Source organism: Mirounga leonina, unplaced genomic scaffold (genome assembly GCF_011800145.1).
Source record: "Mirounga leonina isolate KUSES-001 unplaced genomic scaffold, KU_Mleo_1.0 Mir_82, whole genome shotgun sequence".
NCBI classification, from domain to species: domain Eukaryota; kingdom Metazoa; phylum Chordata; class Mammalia; order Carnivora; family Phocidae; genus Mirounga; species Mirounga leonina.
This window is the reverse complement of record NW_023270825.1, coordinates 3046247-3062728: the sequence shown is the minus strand read 5'-3', so window position 1 is coordinate 3062728 and position 16482 is coordinate 3046247. Positions and strand designations below refer to the sequence as shown.

The 16482-nt window shown below is 49.1% G+C and overlaps 1 protein-coding gene across 1 annotated transcript in view; it reads right to left on the bottom strand.

Moving 5' to 3' along the window:
• Positions 1-16482, bottom strand: part of CINP (cyclin dependent kinase 2 interacting protein) — a 20600-nt gene continuing 4118 nt past the window's right edge. The window contains exons 2-5 of the mRNA XM_034992623.1: positions 10338-10506; positions 7664-7790; positions 1909-2038; positions 1-482 (exon numbers count right to left, since the gene is read on the bottom strand). Of these exons, the coding sequence (XP_034848514.1) occupies positions 280-482; positions 1909-2038; positions 7664-7790; positions 10338-10506 (629 nt within the window). The 3' untranslated portion in view covers positions 1-279. The remainder of the gene's footprint in view (positions 483-1908; positions 2039-7663; positions 7791-10337; positions 10507-16482) is intronic.

Below are 16482 nucleotides of genomic sequence, written 5' to 3'. Positions count from 1 at the left end.
TTCTGGTGAGGAACTCCTTTATTTCATGTAGAAGTCCCCTTGGGTGACAGGTTCACAATAGGTGCAGATGACGCCGTGTGGCAGATGGCTCCCAGCAGCATGGCGTCTGCGGAGGCCACAGGGAGCCACTGAACTGATCCAGTCTGGAAGACACTACGGTCGGAGGGTGGCCACACCACAGCTCCGGGTCTTACGTGAAAGACTGTCCACCATGGGCGCCACAGAAGCAGCCGGTGGTCGGGAGCCTGGGGGCTCAGACTCTGAGGCTGTGCTGGGAGGTCACAGGGCCCGGTGCCCTGTTTCGAGCAGCATGCTTTCCAGAAGCAGCTTGCCGTTGGTCTCCACGAAGGGCTGGTGCAGCCACATGGACAAGTAGCTCAGGGTGAGGTCGTGGTCTGTGGTATGCACTAGCTCTTCAATGACCGTGCGTTTCAGAAGAAGCTCCTTCTGGTACATGTCCGACAGCTGGCGGGAAACCTCATCTGAAACAAACGTCCCCCCTTAATAGCACAAGTTCACAGAACTGCTCCTGCCTGGGTGTGAGGCGCCACTTTGAAAAGCTCTTCGTTGAAAACTAGACTCAGGGGGCGCCTGGGGGGCTCAGTCGTTAAGCATCTGCCTTCGGCTCAGGTCGTGATCCCGGGGTCCTGGGATCGAGCCCCATGTTGGGCTCTTTGCTCAGCGGGAGCCTGCTTCTCCCTCTCCCTGCCGCTCCCCCTTGCTTGTACTCTCTGTCTCTTGTCAAATAAATAAATAAAATGTGTGAAAAAAAAAACTAGACTCAGCAATAGCACAGAGATAAAGAAGGACCAGGTGGGTCTGTATCACTCTGGCTCATGCAGACCAGTAGGATTAGTCAGCATGGTAAGTGTCATGAAATTAATAAGTAGCCTTTTCTGCTCAACTCTTTGGTCCTGTGATGACTATAAACAGCAGATTCACCTCAAACTGACAATATTCCAATAACACATTACATCAAATGGTTTTACCCTTTTCTTCCTTATTTAAAAGTGAGGTCTCAAATCGGCATCAAATAGCTAGGCCCTTCTTTTGAACTAACAAAGCTAAAGGTAACTCTGAGGGGCGCCTGGGTGGCTCAGTCGGTTAAGCATCCAACTCTTGATTTCAGCGCAGGCCACGATCTCAGGGTCGTGGGATCGAGCCCCATGTCAGGCTCTGGATTCAGCAGGGAGTTTGTTTCTCTCTCTCTCCCTCTGCCCCTTACCCTGCTCTCACGTGCACACTTGCTTTCTCCCTAAAACAAAGAAATCTTAAAAAAAAAAAAAAAAAAGGTAACTCTGATCTTGTAGAACTTAAGTAATGGATTCCACGTTCCCAATAGTCTTCTAGTGGGTGGCTAAACTGACTTCAATTTATCTTTTTTTTTTCCAATACTGGGCTTGAACTCACAACCCTGAGATCGAGACCTGAGCTGAAATCAAGAGTCAGATGCCTAACTGACTGAGCCATCCAGGTGCCCCAAAACCTATCTTTCCGAAAAAGGAAAAAAAATTCTGCCTCTGCACAGGAGGTGGAATTCATTCTACCCATTTTTTTAAGGTTATCTATTTTTTTTATTAAGTAATCTCTGTGCCCAACGTGGGGCTTGAACTCACAACCCCAAGATTGAAAGTCGCAGGCTCTGTGGACTGAGCCAGCTGGGTGCCCCGACCACTTGGTTTTAAAGGGTTAATAAGGGCACCTTGCTTCATGTGTCTCTAATTACATTTAATATTCTTTGCTAATTATTAAAGCCAAGAAGAAAGGCCCATTTTAAGATGCCCCCCAATCTCCTTCCCTTCCAACAGATCCTCTTGAATTGAATTTCAAACTCTGTCAGGTTCTTCAAGTACGCAAATACTCTCATAATTTCTACTCCTGAGAATCAATGCAGAGAGAACTACTTACAGAAATGGGCTGTGGGCCACGTGTGAAATAGGGGTGGCCGATGCCTCCCGTCCCCACAATGGTAGTTCTCCAGCTCACAAACCCCCTTGGTGGTCGAGGACAGCTTTTCCATTTTCATCTGTATTTTGGCCTGAAAAGGTATTAATTGGGAATAGGAGAACCTTATTTGAAATCGATTCCAGGGGCACCTGGGTGGCTCAGTCGTTAAGCGTCTGCCTTCGGCTCAGGTCATTATCCCAGGGTCCTGGGATCGAGCCCCGCGTCGGGCTCCCTGCTCGGCGGGGGGCCTGCTTCTCCCTCTCCTGCTCCCCCTGCTTGTGTTTCCTCTCTCGCTGTCTCTCTATCAAATAAATAAAAATCTTAAAAAAAAAAAAAAAAGAAAAGAAATTGACTCCAGTCTCAGATTCAATAACTGTAAGCTTTCAAAGCTAAGAGGTACAAATCTGTTGAGACCTAAAGTCAAATAACACTGTTCACTCCACGTGCAGCACATTTCCAGGCAGATGGAGCCAGACAGTGGCTACGATCTCATTCATTTGGATTACTTCAGAAATAACCCCTGGATTTCCAGGGCTGGAAAGACAGAGCTTTCTGAGTCCCACTTCCCTAAGATTTCCGAAGGCACTAATTTTTTTAGTCCCAAACACCTGGAGGAGGGGCGCCTGGGTGGCTCAGTCGTTAAGTGTCTGCCTTCAGCTCAGGTCATGATCCCAGGGTCCTGGGATCGAGCCCCGCATCGGGCTCCCTGCTTGGTGGGAAGCCTGCTTCTACCTCTCCCGCTCCCCTTGCTTGTGTTCCCTCTCTCACTGTCTCTCTCTCTATCACATAAATAAAATCTTTAAAAACAAAACAAAACAAAACACCTGGAGGAATCACAAGGCAGGCTCTGCTCTTATGGAATGAGAGGAGGAAGGGTATTACATGAGTTCATTTCTGACTTTTACTAACTGTCTCTGGGTTTACTGAAACCTCGAGGCTCGGTTTCCTTGCCTGTGAAACGGTAGTCGTGAAAGGCAGCCCCTCACACTTCACACAGGAAGTGGGGAGAATGGATGCCTCCGGTAGGGTGGGCTCTGCGGGGGAGCCCGGCCACTGCAGGGGACACACGGACACTGTCCCCGCTGCACAGATGGCCAGCACAGACCGCTCTGACAAAGCGCTAACATGGTGGCCAGAAGGACTAAGTACTTCTGAAGTACCTAGTTGGGGCTATAGAAGGGTTTGTTACATAAAGGGGCCGAGTAACTAAGATTCCAGATTTCAGCAGCACAGACCCACTAAGACCACATTTCTAACCCCTACGTATGTGCACAGGGGTGAATACACAGAGATCTATAAATTGTCAAAATCTGAATTCCTTACACTTGGTCCTTCAGCCACTCTCTAATTATGCCAGATGTGGTGTGCACGAAGTTTAGCTAATGTTGATGTTTAAGGGACTACATTCCTTTCCCCAATCTTTGTAGGTTCGATCTTTCACTTGGCCCCACACCAAGAGGTAGGACTCAGCACTTCTGTATTACAGCTGTGGGACAATTCTCAGGGCTGCTGAGCTAGGGAAGGTCAGAGCCAGCACCCCACACCAGGCATCTCTTGGCATGCCATCCTCTGTCCTCTGCATCCTGCCACCTAACGCAAAGAAAAGCTTATAAGTGATCAGGACAGCAAGGAAAATCCTGAAGGCCCGGCAGGCCCGCAGTGCCAAGCGCAGCTCGGTCATTGACAGAGACACCGATTATGCACGGTGGGAGCCCTAAGCCCGCAGGGCACGAACGGAGGCACACGCTCCCAGCCCAACCTCCTCGCACAGACCACACTGCAAAATGTTCGTCCACGTTAGGGAAAGGGCTGCCTCAAAGCCCCCTGCCAAGGTCAAATTCATTAAAGACACTTAAAGCCAAGTCTGGGAGACCATTCTCTCCAAACGCTGGGGAACAGGACAAATACTACTAAAAGCCTTATCACATCAACTTTTGGGTTTGAACATAGAATGAGAACTTGTTTCCAAACCACTTCAAAATAGAACAAATTCCCTGGAGCAGAGGATTTCAGTGCCTGCTGGCTGGCACCCAGATCTTGGTTTCTAAAACCATCCTCCAATAAGAGGAACCAGGGCTCCTTGGAGAAATGGCTGATCCTAGAACCCAGGCAGGAAATACACAAGATGGGCCTAGAACATCTTGTAATGCTAGAAAGTAAGGAAGCGTTCCAAAAAACCCAAACCAAAAATTCACAATGATGGAAGCCTGTCAAAGGGACATAGGAGCCAACGGAACTTGTAATGGCCGAAGCAGGAACAATTTGAACAAAACAAAGCAGTACTGTATTACAACCCAAAGTGGAAAACAAATAGCCATAAGTCCACACTGCTAGAAATGCAGGGTCCAGTAATTCACAGGTGGGGGAAGACAGACATAATTTATGTACGTGCTACACCCTCAAGGAGGTGGGACAGAACTTCCCACTCCTTCAGCGTGGGCTGTGTGGACAGCGGGAAGGGAGCTCCTTTTACAGAGAAACCTGACAAAACCTCAGCCAGGTGGTCAAGGTCAACACCCAGAGCGACAGGGCGTGGTCACAGTCCACGCCCTTGCCGGGATGCGATGAGACCTCACCTCTGCGGTCTCCCCCGAAGAACCCACAACCCCGGCCAAATCATGAGAAAGTCATCAGACAGACCCCAAGTGAGGGACAGCTGCAAAAGGCCTGACCCATCCTCCTCAAAACTGTCACTGTTATAAAAACCAAGGGAGGTCTGTGAGACTGGCGGCCACGAGGGGCCCGAGGAGACATGATGACTACATTCACTGCGGCATCCGGCGTGGAGAGCGGGCAGTGGGGAAAAAGTAAGAAAATGTGAATAGACCACAGCCTTCATTCAGGAACAGCGTATCAGTGCTGGCTCATGAATTATGACAAAGTGGCATACATGTTTGTGTACATGTTTGTGATACGTAGGGCAGTAATGTCTGACATGGGGTGCGGGCTGGGGATAGTTTACTCGAACTCTCCGTACTACCTGCTCAACCGTCCTGTAGATCGGAGGCTGTCCCAAAAAATCAAGTGTTCACAAAAATACAGAGAATTAATCCACTGGACCAGCACACTGTGGCTTGGGGAGACCACAGAGACCAGGGCGCCTGCCTCTTCCCACAGCCACCAGGCCACGGCATTGGTGACCCTGCGCCACACGGTGCAGCCCGTCTTCCAACTCGGGTCGCTCACCTCGGGCCCGTGTGCCTCTCCCTCCCATCCATACGTGCCTTTGAAAGACAGAAAACTTCCCTCCTTGGGAAAAAGGGAGTCAGCCCCAGGCTCAAAGACTTTGGCTGGGAAGCAATATTCAGCTAACGTGTGTATAATGTGATTTTAATTGTATTACAGAAAAACGTTAAGTAAATAAACAGGATAGGATTAATACAAATTGTGAGGTAGGCCTAAGAATGGGTGAAATGTACGTACACTGATGTAGTTCTACCCAGGAGTTAATTCCTCCATGATCTTTGTGATGAACCCACCGAGTAATCATCCAGCCCTCTGGGGGTACATTTCCCACCACGGGACACACCAGCTCCGTGGGAGCCCCTTCCAGCTCTGGACGGGACTTGCAACATTGTTCTCTGGTGGGAGCCAAAGCTTCTGCCAGTCCCGGGGTCTCCCTTATCCCCTCAGAGGCCTCAAAAAACCAGTGGACCATTTCCTGTTCTCGAGACAGCCTTTTGGCTGTGATGGTGGCTGTTTTGTCTGCTGGTTCCCCCTTTCCTGGGCTAAAACTCCAGTTCCCCCAATTACTTCTCTTTGACAAGGCCCGTCCCCGTCCAAACATGCATCCATGCTGGCTCTGTCCACGTTGATGGGTGGGCCCATCATTTTGTTGCCGGTCATGGACACAGCCCAGGCTTTATCTGAAGATCTTGGGAACTCGGCTGACCACGAGCAGGTGGTCACCTACAACCCAGCGGCTACCTTCCCCTGGCCTGCCTCACCTTGGGCCTGTGCTGCGGGTCAGAGGGACCAAGGGCAGGCACCCCACCTTTCCTCTGCTGCTGCCCAGTTCATCGAGCCTGCCGGCTGGGTTTTCTGCATCTTGACTCTCCCTGCTAACATCTTCCCACGCTGCCCCTCCTCAGTGCAGGTCAGTGGCACTGAGGAAGGGGTCCAGGATACCAGCCTGCCACTTAAGAATGGGGAGAACCTAGGACAGACAAACAAAGCCAATCACTCCTGGCGTGCCTGAAATGAAAGGCACACCCCCTCTTCCCCATCGGCCTCTCCTCTGAAACTTTTTCCTGATGGGCCTATGTCCACAGTTACAAATGAGAACGTGGGATCTAACAAGAGCCAAGTGACATTTAAAAACAAAATCCTTTCAGAGTTTTTTTTACATTTTATAAAAGTCACATTAGTACGTGTTGAAAATGTTTCTCGTTCTAACACAGCTTTGAGATTCTGTGACAGGCTTTATCCTGGAAGGGAACAAGAGATGAAGAGGCTCTGGTGGGAGGTGGTGGCTCATCAAAACGACACGCAGCGAGGCGGTCAGGGCTGGAGTGCAGCTGACTGAGCACCACGTGTAGCTTTTTGGCTGTTTAAATTATTGTAATACTGGAATTCAGCCACCCCGTTTCTTTTCTTTTAGGAACAATACATGCACCTGCTTTTTTATTCAAACAAAAACATATATTTTTAAAAGATTTATTTATTTATTTGAGGGAGAGAGGGGGAGAGGCAGAAGGAGAGAGAGAATCTCAAGCAGACTCTGTACTGAGTTTTGGAGGAGGACACGGGGCTCAATCCCACGACCCTGAGATCACAACCTGAGCCGAAACCAAGAGTTGGACGCTTAACCGACTGAGCCACCCAGGCTCCCCAAACAAAAATATTTGCCATAATAGAATGGGTTAATTTGGGAAAAAGAAAACAAAACAAGTGGGCAGTCTTCCATAACTGAGAACTTTGCCAATTTCAATCGCTTATCTGGCCTGTGCCCAGTCCCTGCTGGTCAGGGGCTCCGTGTGCAGCCCTCACCTGCCAGGGACACGGCCGCGAACGTGGAAACCAACGAAGAAAGCAGATCTCACATAGCCCACACGCCCAGAGCCAGCAAGACCCCGTGTGACCCCCCCATGACGACCACGATTGACCTTTTACCGCCCATCTGCACGTACCCACCGACCTTTGTCCCACATTCTCCTTGCATAAACCTGCAAGTCTTTCCAGCACTTGGGAGACGGTCTTTGAGACGCTAGTCCGTGGTCCTCCCGGTGTCAGCCTCGCTGAAATAAACTCCTTTCTTGTGTCCCCCCCACTCGTCTCTCTGCCTGTGGATTTTCTCAGCGGTGAGTGGCCGAGCCTGGTGTGTTTGGGACCCTGGAGCCAGGTGCTCGTGCACCCGTGTGCCGGCTACCCCACCATTCACTTCTGTACCATGTGTGGTGCCCTACGTGGTGGAGCTGAGTGGTGACGAGACACGGTAGGGCCACAAAGCCCACAATATTTACCATGTGGAGCCCTCCGAAGGGGGTCAGATGGACCCAGACATCACATGCGGCAGAAAGAACAAAGGTCTAGGACAGCATCCTGGGGAGCATCGAGATTTAGGGGGCAAGTGGAGGAGGCCGAGGAGGGAAAGGCAGGTGTCTGGGGGAGAGCGTCTCCCACAGCGTGGACACCTGCCGGGCACCGAGAAAGTCCCAAGGACAACCCCAGGATTCGGTGACTGCGAGCACAGGTGGCCGGGGGCTCTGGATCTCACCAAAGCATCAAAGGTGGTCTGCAGCTCCTCACACAGCGTCTCTAGCTCCTTGCTGTATTCCGGAAGCGTCTTGTCCGCATCTTCCCCGGAAGCCGGGCTGCTCTGTAACTCGGCTGCATCTTCGCTCCTGGACAAAATGGAGAAGAGTGCGAACCACGTACACCCCGAAAGGCGCCTCGTCCCGTGAGGGCAGACCCTAGAAAGCACCATCTCCAGGCAACAGTGTCAGGCATTTGGCCCAGGTGTTATTTCACGGGGCTGTAACGTATGCTTACTTATTATTCACCAGCACGATGAACAGTCCACCAGCTCTGTACTGGGGGGAGTCGGCTGAAGGCAGCCCCGTAGCGTCCTTAGCCTAGGGCTCTGTGCTGGGCGCACAAAGATGAACGAGACATGACCATTTCCCCAGAGTTCACCATCTGGGAATGGTTCGAAGCCTGTGGCCTGTGGGGCATGAAATTAATCTAGCGTGGTCACAACACTTCAGGGAAAAATTAAACATAAAAACAGAAGAGACAGTATCAGAGGGCTCCTTCTGCAGGCAGGCCAAGAACTGTCTCTTGCTGAGCGGGCCCTGGGAGGAAGAGGCGGCAGAGGGCCAGCAGCGGGACACGTGTGCTGGGAACGGGCCTGAGCCAGGGGACAGCAGTGGAGACGCTCGACTCTGGCTTGCGGACAATGACAGAGGAACACAGAATTATGACTTTGAGAAATAAGAAACTATACATGCAGGAAAGTGCAGAGAATAATGAAGCAAACTTTCCAATCAGAATTGGCAACCGCTAACAGGTTTTCTGAGGACTCCTTTGTCTTTTTTAAAGAAATTGGTAAGGGGGGTGGGGGTGCACCTGGGTGGCTCAGTCGATAAGAGTCTGCCTTCCGGGGGCACCTGGGTGGCTCAGTCGATAAGCATCTGCCTTCCACTCAGGTCATGATCCCAGGATCCTGGGATCGAGTCCCGCATTGGGACTCCCACCCAACACGCATCGAGCTCCCTGCTCACCGGGGAGTCTGCTTTTCTCTCCCCTTCTGCCCCTCTCCCAGCTGTGTGCGCACGCGCATGTGCTCTCTCTTTCTCACGTCAATCAATCAAGCAATCATCTTAAAAAAAAGAAATTGCTAAGGGGGAGCGCCTGGGTGGCTCAGTTGGTTGAGCGTCTGCCTTCGGCTCAGGTCATAATCCTGGGGTCCTGGGATTGAGTCCCACGTCAGTCTCCCTGCTCAGTGGGGAGTCTGCTTCTCCCTCTGCCTCTGCCCCCTCCCCAGCTTGTGCTCTCTCTCTCCCTGTCAAATAAATTAAATAAATAAATAAATAAACAAATAAAACATCTTAAAAAAAAGAAATTGCTAAGGAAAAATACCCTCCTCTGTCTCTTCTACTCTCCATCCTCCACCGGACTTCCAACACCTGGTCAGCACAGGTGGGGAGGGGGTTTCTGCACACCAGGCAATTCTCACAGCCTGCGGCCCTTCCCACAGTTAACTCTACCTGTTGGAGAGACCACCTGTCGGAGGTAGGCACACTATCTACTGGAGACAGACCAATCCCACAGGTCAACGCTCGGCCCCACAAGACCGGCCCCGCTCAACTCCGGACACTAACCGCAAGCCCAGGGTGTCAGCTGTGCTTCTGACCGACGGGCTGTGCATAAGACGTTCCCACGAGCCACCCCCTTGGACTTGAAGGCTTTGCTGGAGCAGCTCACAGAACTCCGGAAAATGGTTTACTTACTAGCTTGTCGGTTTATTACAAAGGATATTAAAGGATATGAGAGAACAGCCAAATGAAGAGGTACATAGAGCAAGGTCCGGAAGGGTCTTGAGCACAGGGGCTTGGGTCCCTGTGGAGTTTGGGGGCCACCCTTCCAGCATGGAGAGGTGTTACTGTTCACCAAACCAGAATCTCCCTAAACCCCAACCTTTTGGGTTTCTGTGGAGGCTTCATTATGTAGGCACGATTGATTAAATCATTGGCCACTGGTGTATCATTCAACCTCCAGCCCCTCTCCCCCTGCCTGAGAGGTGGGGTGAGGGGGTAGAGCTGAAAGTTCACGCTAATGCCCTGCTTGGTTCCCATGGGGCTTTCCAGAAGTCACCTCTTTAGCATGAACTCAGGGGTGGCTGGAAGGGACATGTTATGAATAACAGGACACTCCTTTCACCTGGACCATTCTGGGGGACAAAAGACCAAATATTAGAACAGAGGACGCTCCTATTGCTCTTATCCATTGGGAAGTCGGAGGGGTTTTAGGAGCTGTAGGCCAGGAACAGGGAGGGAGACCAAAGAGATAGTTCTTACTATCAATCACAACATCACAGAAACAAAGCACAACGTTGTGAAATCAAAGGCCTGCTGATCTCCCAGCCAACATGCATCCATCCTAAAGGTGCGAGCTTCACAGCTGGGCCCGTGTCCTTCCAATCCATTTTCATAATTTCATATACAGACATAACAATGAACGACAGGTAGCATAATTTTGTATTTAAAATGGACATACATATACAGTTTCTACTTGCATACATCATTTTACCACTTGCTCTTCTTAATATAACGTAATTCACGCATGTTGATAAAGACTACCATTCCCACCCTAAACGACTCCCAGGAGACTCGTGCCCAATCACTAAGGGTGTGGGCTCAGAGCTCGAGGAGCTCTATACACATACTTACCATAACCTGGTTTTCAGGTTGGCAATATTATTTGCAGTAGCAAAACCTGTGTCATTGAGGGCTTCCCATTTCAAGATTAAATTATGCCAATCAGCTGCATTGTCCTTAATTTTTCTTGCGCTGACAGATAAGACAGGTTTTCTGGGCGTTGTGCTTCCAAGAGGGTTTGCTGACAGGGAGTAAAAGAAACACAATGGATCACAAATTGGTGAAAATAAATAAAAGGAACCTCATTTAAAATGGAGTTGGGAAGCCGTGAAAGGGCAGCTCTCACACCCACACATAACTGGCTGTGGCCTGCACAACCAGCAGGAAGGAGGAAGATAAGCATTATTACAAGGGAGGACATTTTTCACATAGGAATTTCATTTATTGCTTTTAAGAAAAAGAAGATCCCTCCCTGTTCCAGCAACAATGCATCAACCACCACTTATAGCCGATGAGAAATCACTAACCTCAAACTCTTGTTCTTCTCCACAGAACATGTGTTCAACACCTCCCCACTTCCCCCTAAAACCTAATTAAAGCTGACCTTCCCTTTGTCTCTTCCGACTTGCCTATGATTCGTCATAGCGAATTGTCCAGAATTGCAATTCCTTTGCGATTCCTGAATAAACTCATTTTTTACTTAGAGATGTTCTTTGCTCTGTTTATTTATTTATTTTTTTAAAGATTTTGCTTATTTATTTGAGAGCGAGCAAGCAAGAGAGCACAAGTAGGGGGAGTGGCAGAGGGAGAGGAAGAAGCAGGCTTCCTGCCAAGCAAGGAGCCTGATCCAGGGCTCAATCCCAGGACCCTGAAATCATGACCTGAGCCAAAGGCAGATGTTTAACCAACTGAGCCACCCAGGTGTCCCCTTAAGTTTCTTAAGACTTGTTTTGTGGGCTTGTTTTGTGATCTATAATGGAATATGTTTCATATGTCCTTGAAAAGAAGGTGTAACTGCTGTTTCTGGATGGAGTTTTCTGTATGTCTGTTAGGTCCAATTAATCCATAGTACTGTTCAAGGCCATCTGTTTCTTTCCTTTTTTTTTTTTTTAAGGTTTTATTTATTTATTTGACAGAGAGAGAGAGAGAGAGAGAGAGCACAAGCAGGGGGAGCAGCACAGGCAGAGGGAGAAGCAGGCTCCCTGCTGAGTAAGGAGCCCGATGCGAGACTCGATCCCAGGACTCTGGGATCATGACCTGAGCCGAAGGCAATCGCTTAACCGACTGAGCCACCTGGGTGCCCCTCTTTGCTCTGTTTAAAGTTTACATTACTTGGAGGTCAGAGTGGGATCCAAAGGAGAGGACCCCAGGGGATGAAGACCCTCAGGCCTGAGCAAGGCATCTGTGTGGAGCCTTCGTGCTCACCCCTTTGGAGGGTCTCTCAGATTTCGAGCCCTCCCTTTGGTGGAGCACCCGACTTTATTCAGGATCTGTTTAAAGTACTCGCTTATTTTCTGAACCTCAGATTTTGAGTAATGGGATTTTAACTCTCTACACTCTCTCAGGAGGGTCCTCCTTCTGGAACCCCATCTGGTTTTATGTTTAAAAGCTATGGTCCTAGGGCACCTGGGTGGCTCAGTCGGTTAAGTGTCTGCCTTTGGCTCAGGTCATGATCCCAGGGTCTTGGGATCAAGTCTCGCATAGGGCTCCCTGCTCTCTGCTTCTCCCTCTGCCCCTCCCCCTTCTCGTGCTCTCCCTCTTTCTCCCTCTCTCAAATAAATAGATAAAATCTTTAAAAGAAATAAAAGATATTTTTAAAAAGCTATGGTCCCTCTCACGTGCATTATTATTTACTTACTTATTTGTATTCAAGTATATTAACATACTGTGTTATATTAGTTTCAGGTGTACAATATAGTGATTCAACACTTCCATACATGACCCAGTGCTCATCACAAGTCCGCTCCTTAATCCCCATCACCTGTTCCATCTCCCCACCATGTCCCCCCTGTAACCATCAACGTGTTCTCTGTAGTTAAGAGTTTTTTGTTCCTTTTTTCTTTGTTTGTTTTGTTTCTTAAATTCCACATATGCATGAAATCATATGGTATTTATTTTTCTCTGACTGACTTATGAAGAACTTATACAACCCAACACCAAAAAAATAATAATCCAATTAAGAATGGACAGAGGACCTGAATAGACATTTTTCCAAAGAAGACATACAGATGGCCAATAGACACATGAAGAGATGCTCAACATAACTGATCATCAGGGAAATGCAAATCAAAACTGATGTGGGAAACAAAGGCAAAAGAAAAATTATTAAATTTCCTTACTACTTATAGCCCACTGACAAGTCCTTAAAACAGGCAGAGAGACCTTCCTCCAGGAACTCAGCCGCCTCAATGCTAATACCTCGCTAAGGGCAAAAGGCAACCTTAGCCTGACCCCTCCTCCCCCCAGGATCCTGTAAGTCTACTTTAAATAAAAATTCCTGTAGAAATTTTCTTTATCTCTAAACCCAAGACACACTTTGGCAATCACCCCCCCAAGCATATGGCCCATGGTTATACATCTGAAGGGTCTCATGACCAAGGTTTTGTTTTTTGTGTTTTTTTTAAGATTTTATTTATTTGACAGAGAGAGACAGAGCGAGAGAGAGTACACAAGCAGGGGGAGTGGGAGAGAGAGAAGCAGGCTTCCTGATGAGCAGGGAGCCCGATGCGGGGCTCGATCCCAGAATCCTGGGATCATGACCTGAGCCGAAGGCAGACGCTTAACGACTGAGCCACCCAGGTGCCCCCCTCCTTTTTTTTTTTTACCACCTCCCAACTTGAAAGTATATAACAGGCCACTCCTCATGACCCCAGTGCCTCTCTTTCTGCCCACGGGTCCTGTCCCCAGGCTTTAATAAAACCACCTTTTTGCACCAAAGATGTCTCAAGAATTCTTTCTTGGCCATTGGCTTCGAACTGTAATGACTTTCCTACATCAAAAGCCACAATGAGATATCACCTCACATCTATCAGAATGGCTAGTGTGGAAAATACAAGAGGGGCTCAGTCAGGTAAGCGTCTGCCTTTGGCTCAGGTCATGATCCTGGGGTCCTGGGATTGGCATCGGGCTCCCTGCTCAGTGGGGAGCCTGCTTCTCCCTCTCCCTCTGCCCCTCCTCCTGCTTGTGCTTGCTCTCTTTCTCTCTCTCAAATAAACAAAAATTAAAAAAAGAGAAAAGAAATAACAGGTGTTGACAAGGATGTGGAGAAAACGAACCCTCGTGAACTGTTGGTGGGAATGCATTTTGACTAAATGGACCAACTTAACCAAAGATGAGTTAAAATTTCAATGCCCATTATGGGGAACTCTTAACCCCCCCCCAAAAAAAACTTTTCTCAGAACCTAATTAGAAAGCTCTGACTCTAAAATTAAACACACTCCATGGAATACCCAATTTAATGGGTACCTGGAGGCTTCTAAACAGATTCAGGACTCTCAAGTAGCCTCTTTATAAAACACTGATTTCAAATTAACAGAGCAGCAAACAAAGGAAGACACAAATCTTCTGAGGCCTCTTGCTCCCCTCCCGTCCTCTTGGTCTCTTACGCAAAGGGTGCCCAACAGCCATCTTACGCAAAGCACACAGCCACCATCCCCTTGCCCTCCCGCACGATCCCCACCTCCTTTATACCCTGAACTTCCTCATTCAATCCTCTCTGGCCGTCCTTCCCTTCCTCTCCCAAACCCATTAAAAACTGCCCCATTAAAGTCAGACCCTCCGAGGATCCAAATGCCAAACCCCTAATTTGTCATGTGCCCTGGACTAAGGGTAAATTAGGACCTATAGTCAAAGACTCTCCCAAAGTGAGATTTGGGACTCTCAGATTTGCTGAGGATCCTTAGATCCTCATAGATTTGCTGAGTAATTTAAGATGGTGATTCAAACTTATCAACTGGGTTTCTCAGATTCACATCCGCTATTACATATGCTTGCTGTCCAGGGCCAGTCCGAGCACTGGATGAACTCTGCCGCTTGGATAATCCTGGTGAGAGAGGACGTCAAGGGCCTCCATTCTAACCTCAGTCAGTACTTCCTACATGACTAAGTTCTTCTTTTCAGCTTATCTCTTAACACAAGAAAGAGCCAACTGGCAAAGCCTCCCGTGAGGGGAATCGAAACCACCCCCCGCCCCCAAGCAACAAGGACTGCCCCGAGCCAGCAAGACCCCTCAGGACTGAGCCCAGGACAATGAGACTGGTCCTTCGCTGCCCTTGCACGTACCCACCCACCTTCACCCTACATTCTACATAAACCTGGAAGGATCTTCAGCACTTGGGAGACGGTCTTTGAGACGCTAGTCCGTGGTCCTCCCAGTGTCGGCCTCGCTGAAATAAACTCCTTTCTTGTGTCCCCACCACTCACCTCTCTGCCTGTGGATTTTCTCTGTGACGAGTGACCAAGCCCGGTGTGTTTGGGAGCCCGGAACCAGGTGCTTGCGCACCCTCATGCGCCGGCTACATGGAAGGATCTCTAGAACCACAGATGGGGTACTATCCCGTCTTGCTACATGATCAAGCTCCTGCAGGCACTAAATGACTTTACCAGACAATTCCTAGGGCTTTCCCACAACCTGCTGAACACACTATGAATCAGGCTTGTACCCAGAAACCCAAAAACCCATGCATGATTATTATAGTTGGCTCCAAGTTACTGTGGGGATTTTTTGTTTTTGTTTTTATTTTTTTAGAGAGAGAGAATCTTAAGCAGGCTCCACCTTAGCATGAACCCAATGCAGGGCTTGATCTCATGACCCTGAGATCATGACCAGAGTCAAAATCAAGAGTTGGATGCTTAACCACCCAGGTGCCTCTCCAAATTGTTTTTAAAGAAAATTCTGGTCTTCCTTTAAACACTGAATCTACTTGGATAGCCTTGAACTCTGTGTTTATTACTGGGCGGATCTTTCAGCTCATTATTGGGTGGATCTTCTAGTTAAAAGGACCAGATGAGGGACACCTGGGTGGCTCAGTTGATTAAGCGTCGGCCTTCTGCTCAGGTCATGATCTCAGGGTCCTGGGATGGAGCCCTGCACTGGGCTCCCTGCTCAGCAAGGGGTCTGCTTCTCCCTCTTTCTCTACCCCTCCTCCCGCTGGTGCGCTCTCTCTCTCTCTCTCTCTTGCTTACTCACCCTCTCTCTCTCAAATAAATAAATCAAATCTTAAAAAAAAAAAAAAGGAAAGCTTAATGAATCCCCCTGCCCTTGGCCATCCCAATGATCAACTTCCCTTTTATATAGGAAAAGGAAGGGAATTCCCTGGGGTTACTTACTCACCCCAAACACGGGGATCACCATCGACCCTATAGGGCATTACAGCCAACAACAGGCCGTGTGGCACCAGGCACCTTGCCTCAGAGCCATTCTTGCCACCACCCTTCTGGCTAAGGGCAGCGAGGAGATAGTCCTGGGACCCCTGTAGCCATCCCTGTGCCCCACGCAGTAGAAGTCCTCCTGAACACCCACCACCCTCCAGCCAGTCGTCTCTCTCCTACAAAATCCTCTTTCTAACCACCCCTCCCAGAACTCCTTATCGCAGCAGTCACCTCCCTGCTCATGCCTGACTCTGACAGATCACCTCCTGACTCCCTCCCACGCTGACTTACATCCTTTGGATGGTGCTGACTTCTCATGGTTCCCTGATGGTTTTTATGTGAGGTAAAAATGGCGAATGTTGTGCTGGATACGCACTTGCAACTCCCTCCGAAGTAACTGAGTGATACCTTTACCTTTGGCTACTTCACCCCAACAAGCTGAGCCGTACACCCTCACGTGGCGGGCACGTCCACCAAGCGCACAACTGCCGACATTTACGCTGACAGCCGATATGCCTTAGGAGTGGCTCACAATTCTGTAATGTTATGGCAACAATGTGGCTTCCGAATTTTAGCAGGGAGAAAATTTTAAATGGGTCTTATGTCCAAAATTTATTAGGTGCTACACTCCTATCAGCTTCTCTGGCTATTATTATTATTATTTTTATTAGAGAGAGAGAGCATGAAGGGGCCTGCGTTGGGCTCCATCTTGGGTGTGGAGCCTGCTTGAGATTCTCTCCTCCCTCCCCGCGGCTTGTATGCACACGCGCACACATTCTCTCGAAGAAGGAAGAAGAAGAGGAAGGAGAAGAGGAAGGAGAAGAGGAAGGAGAAGAGGAAGGAGAAG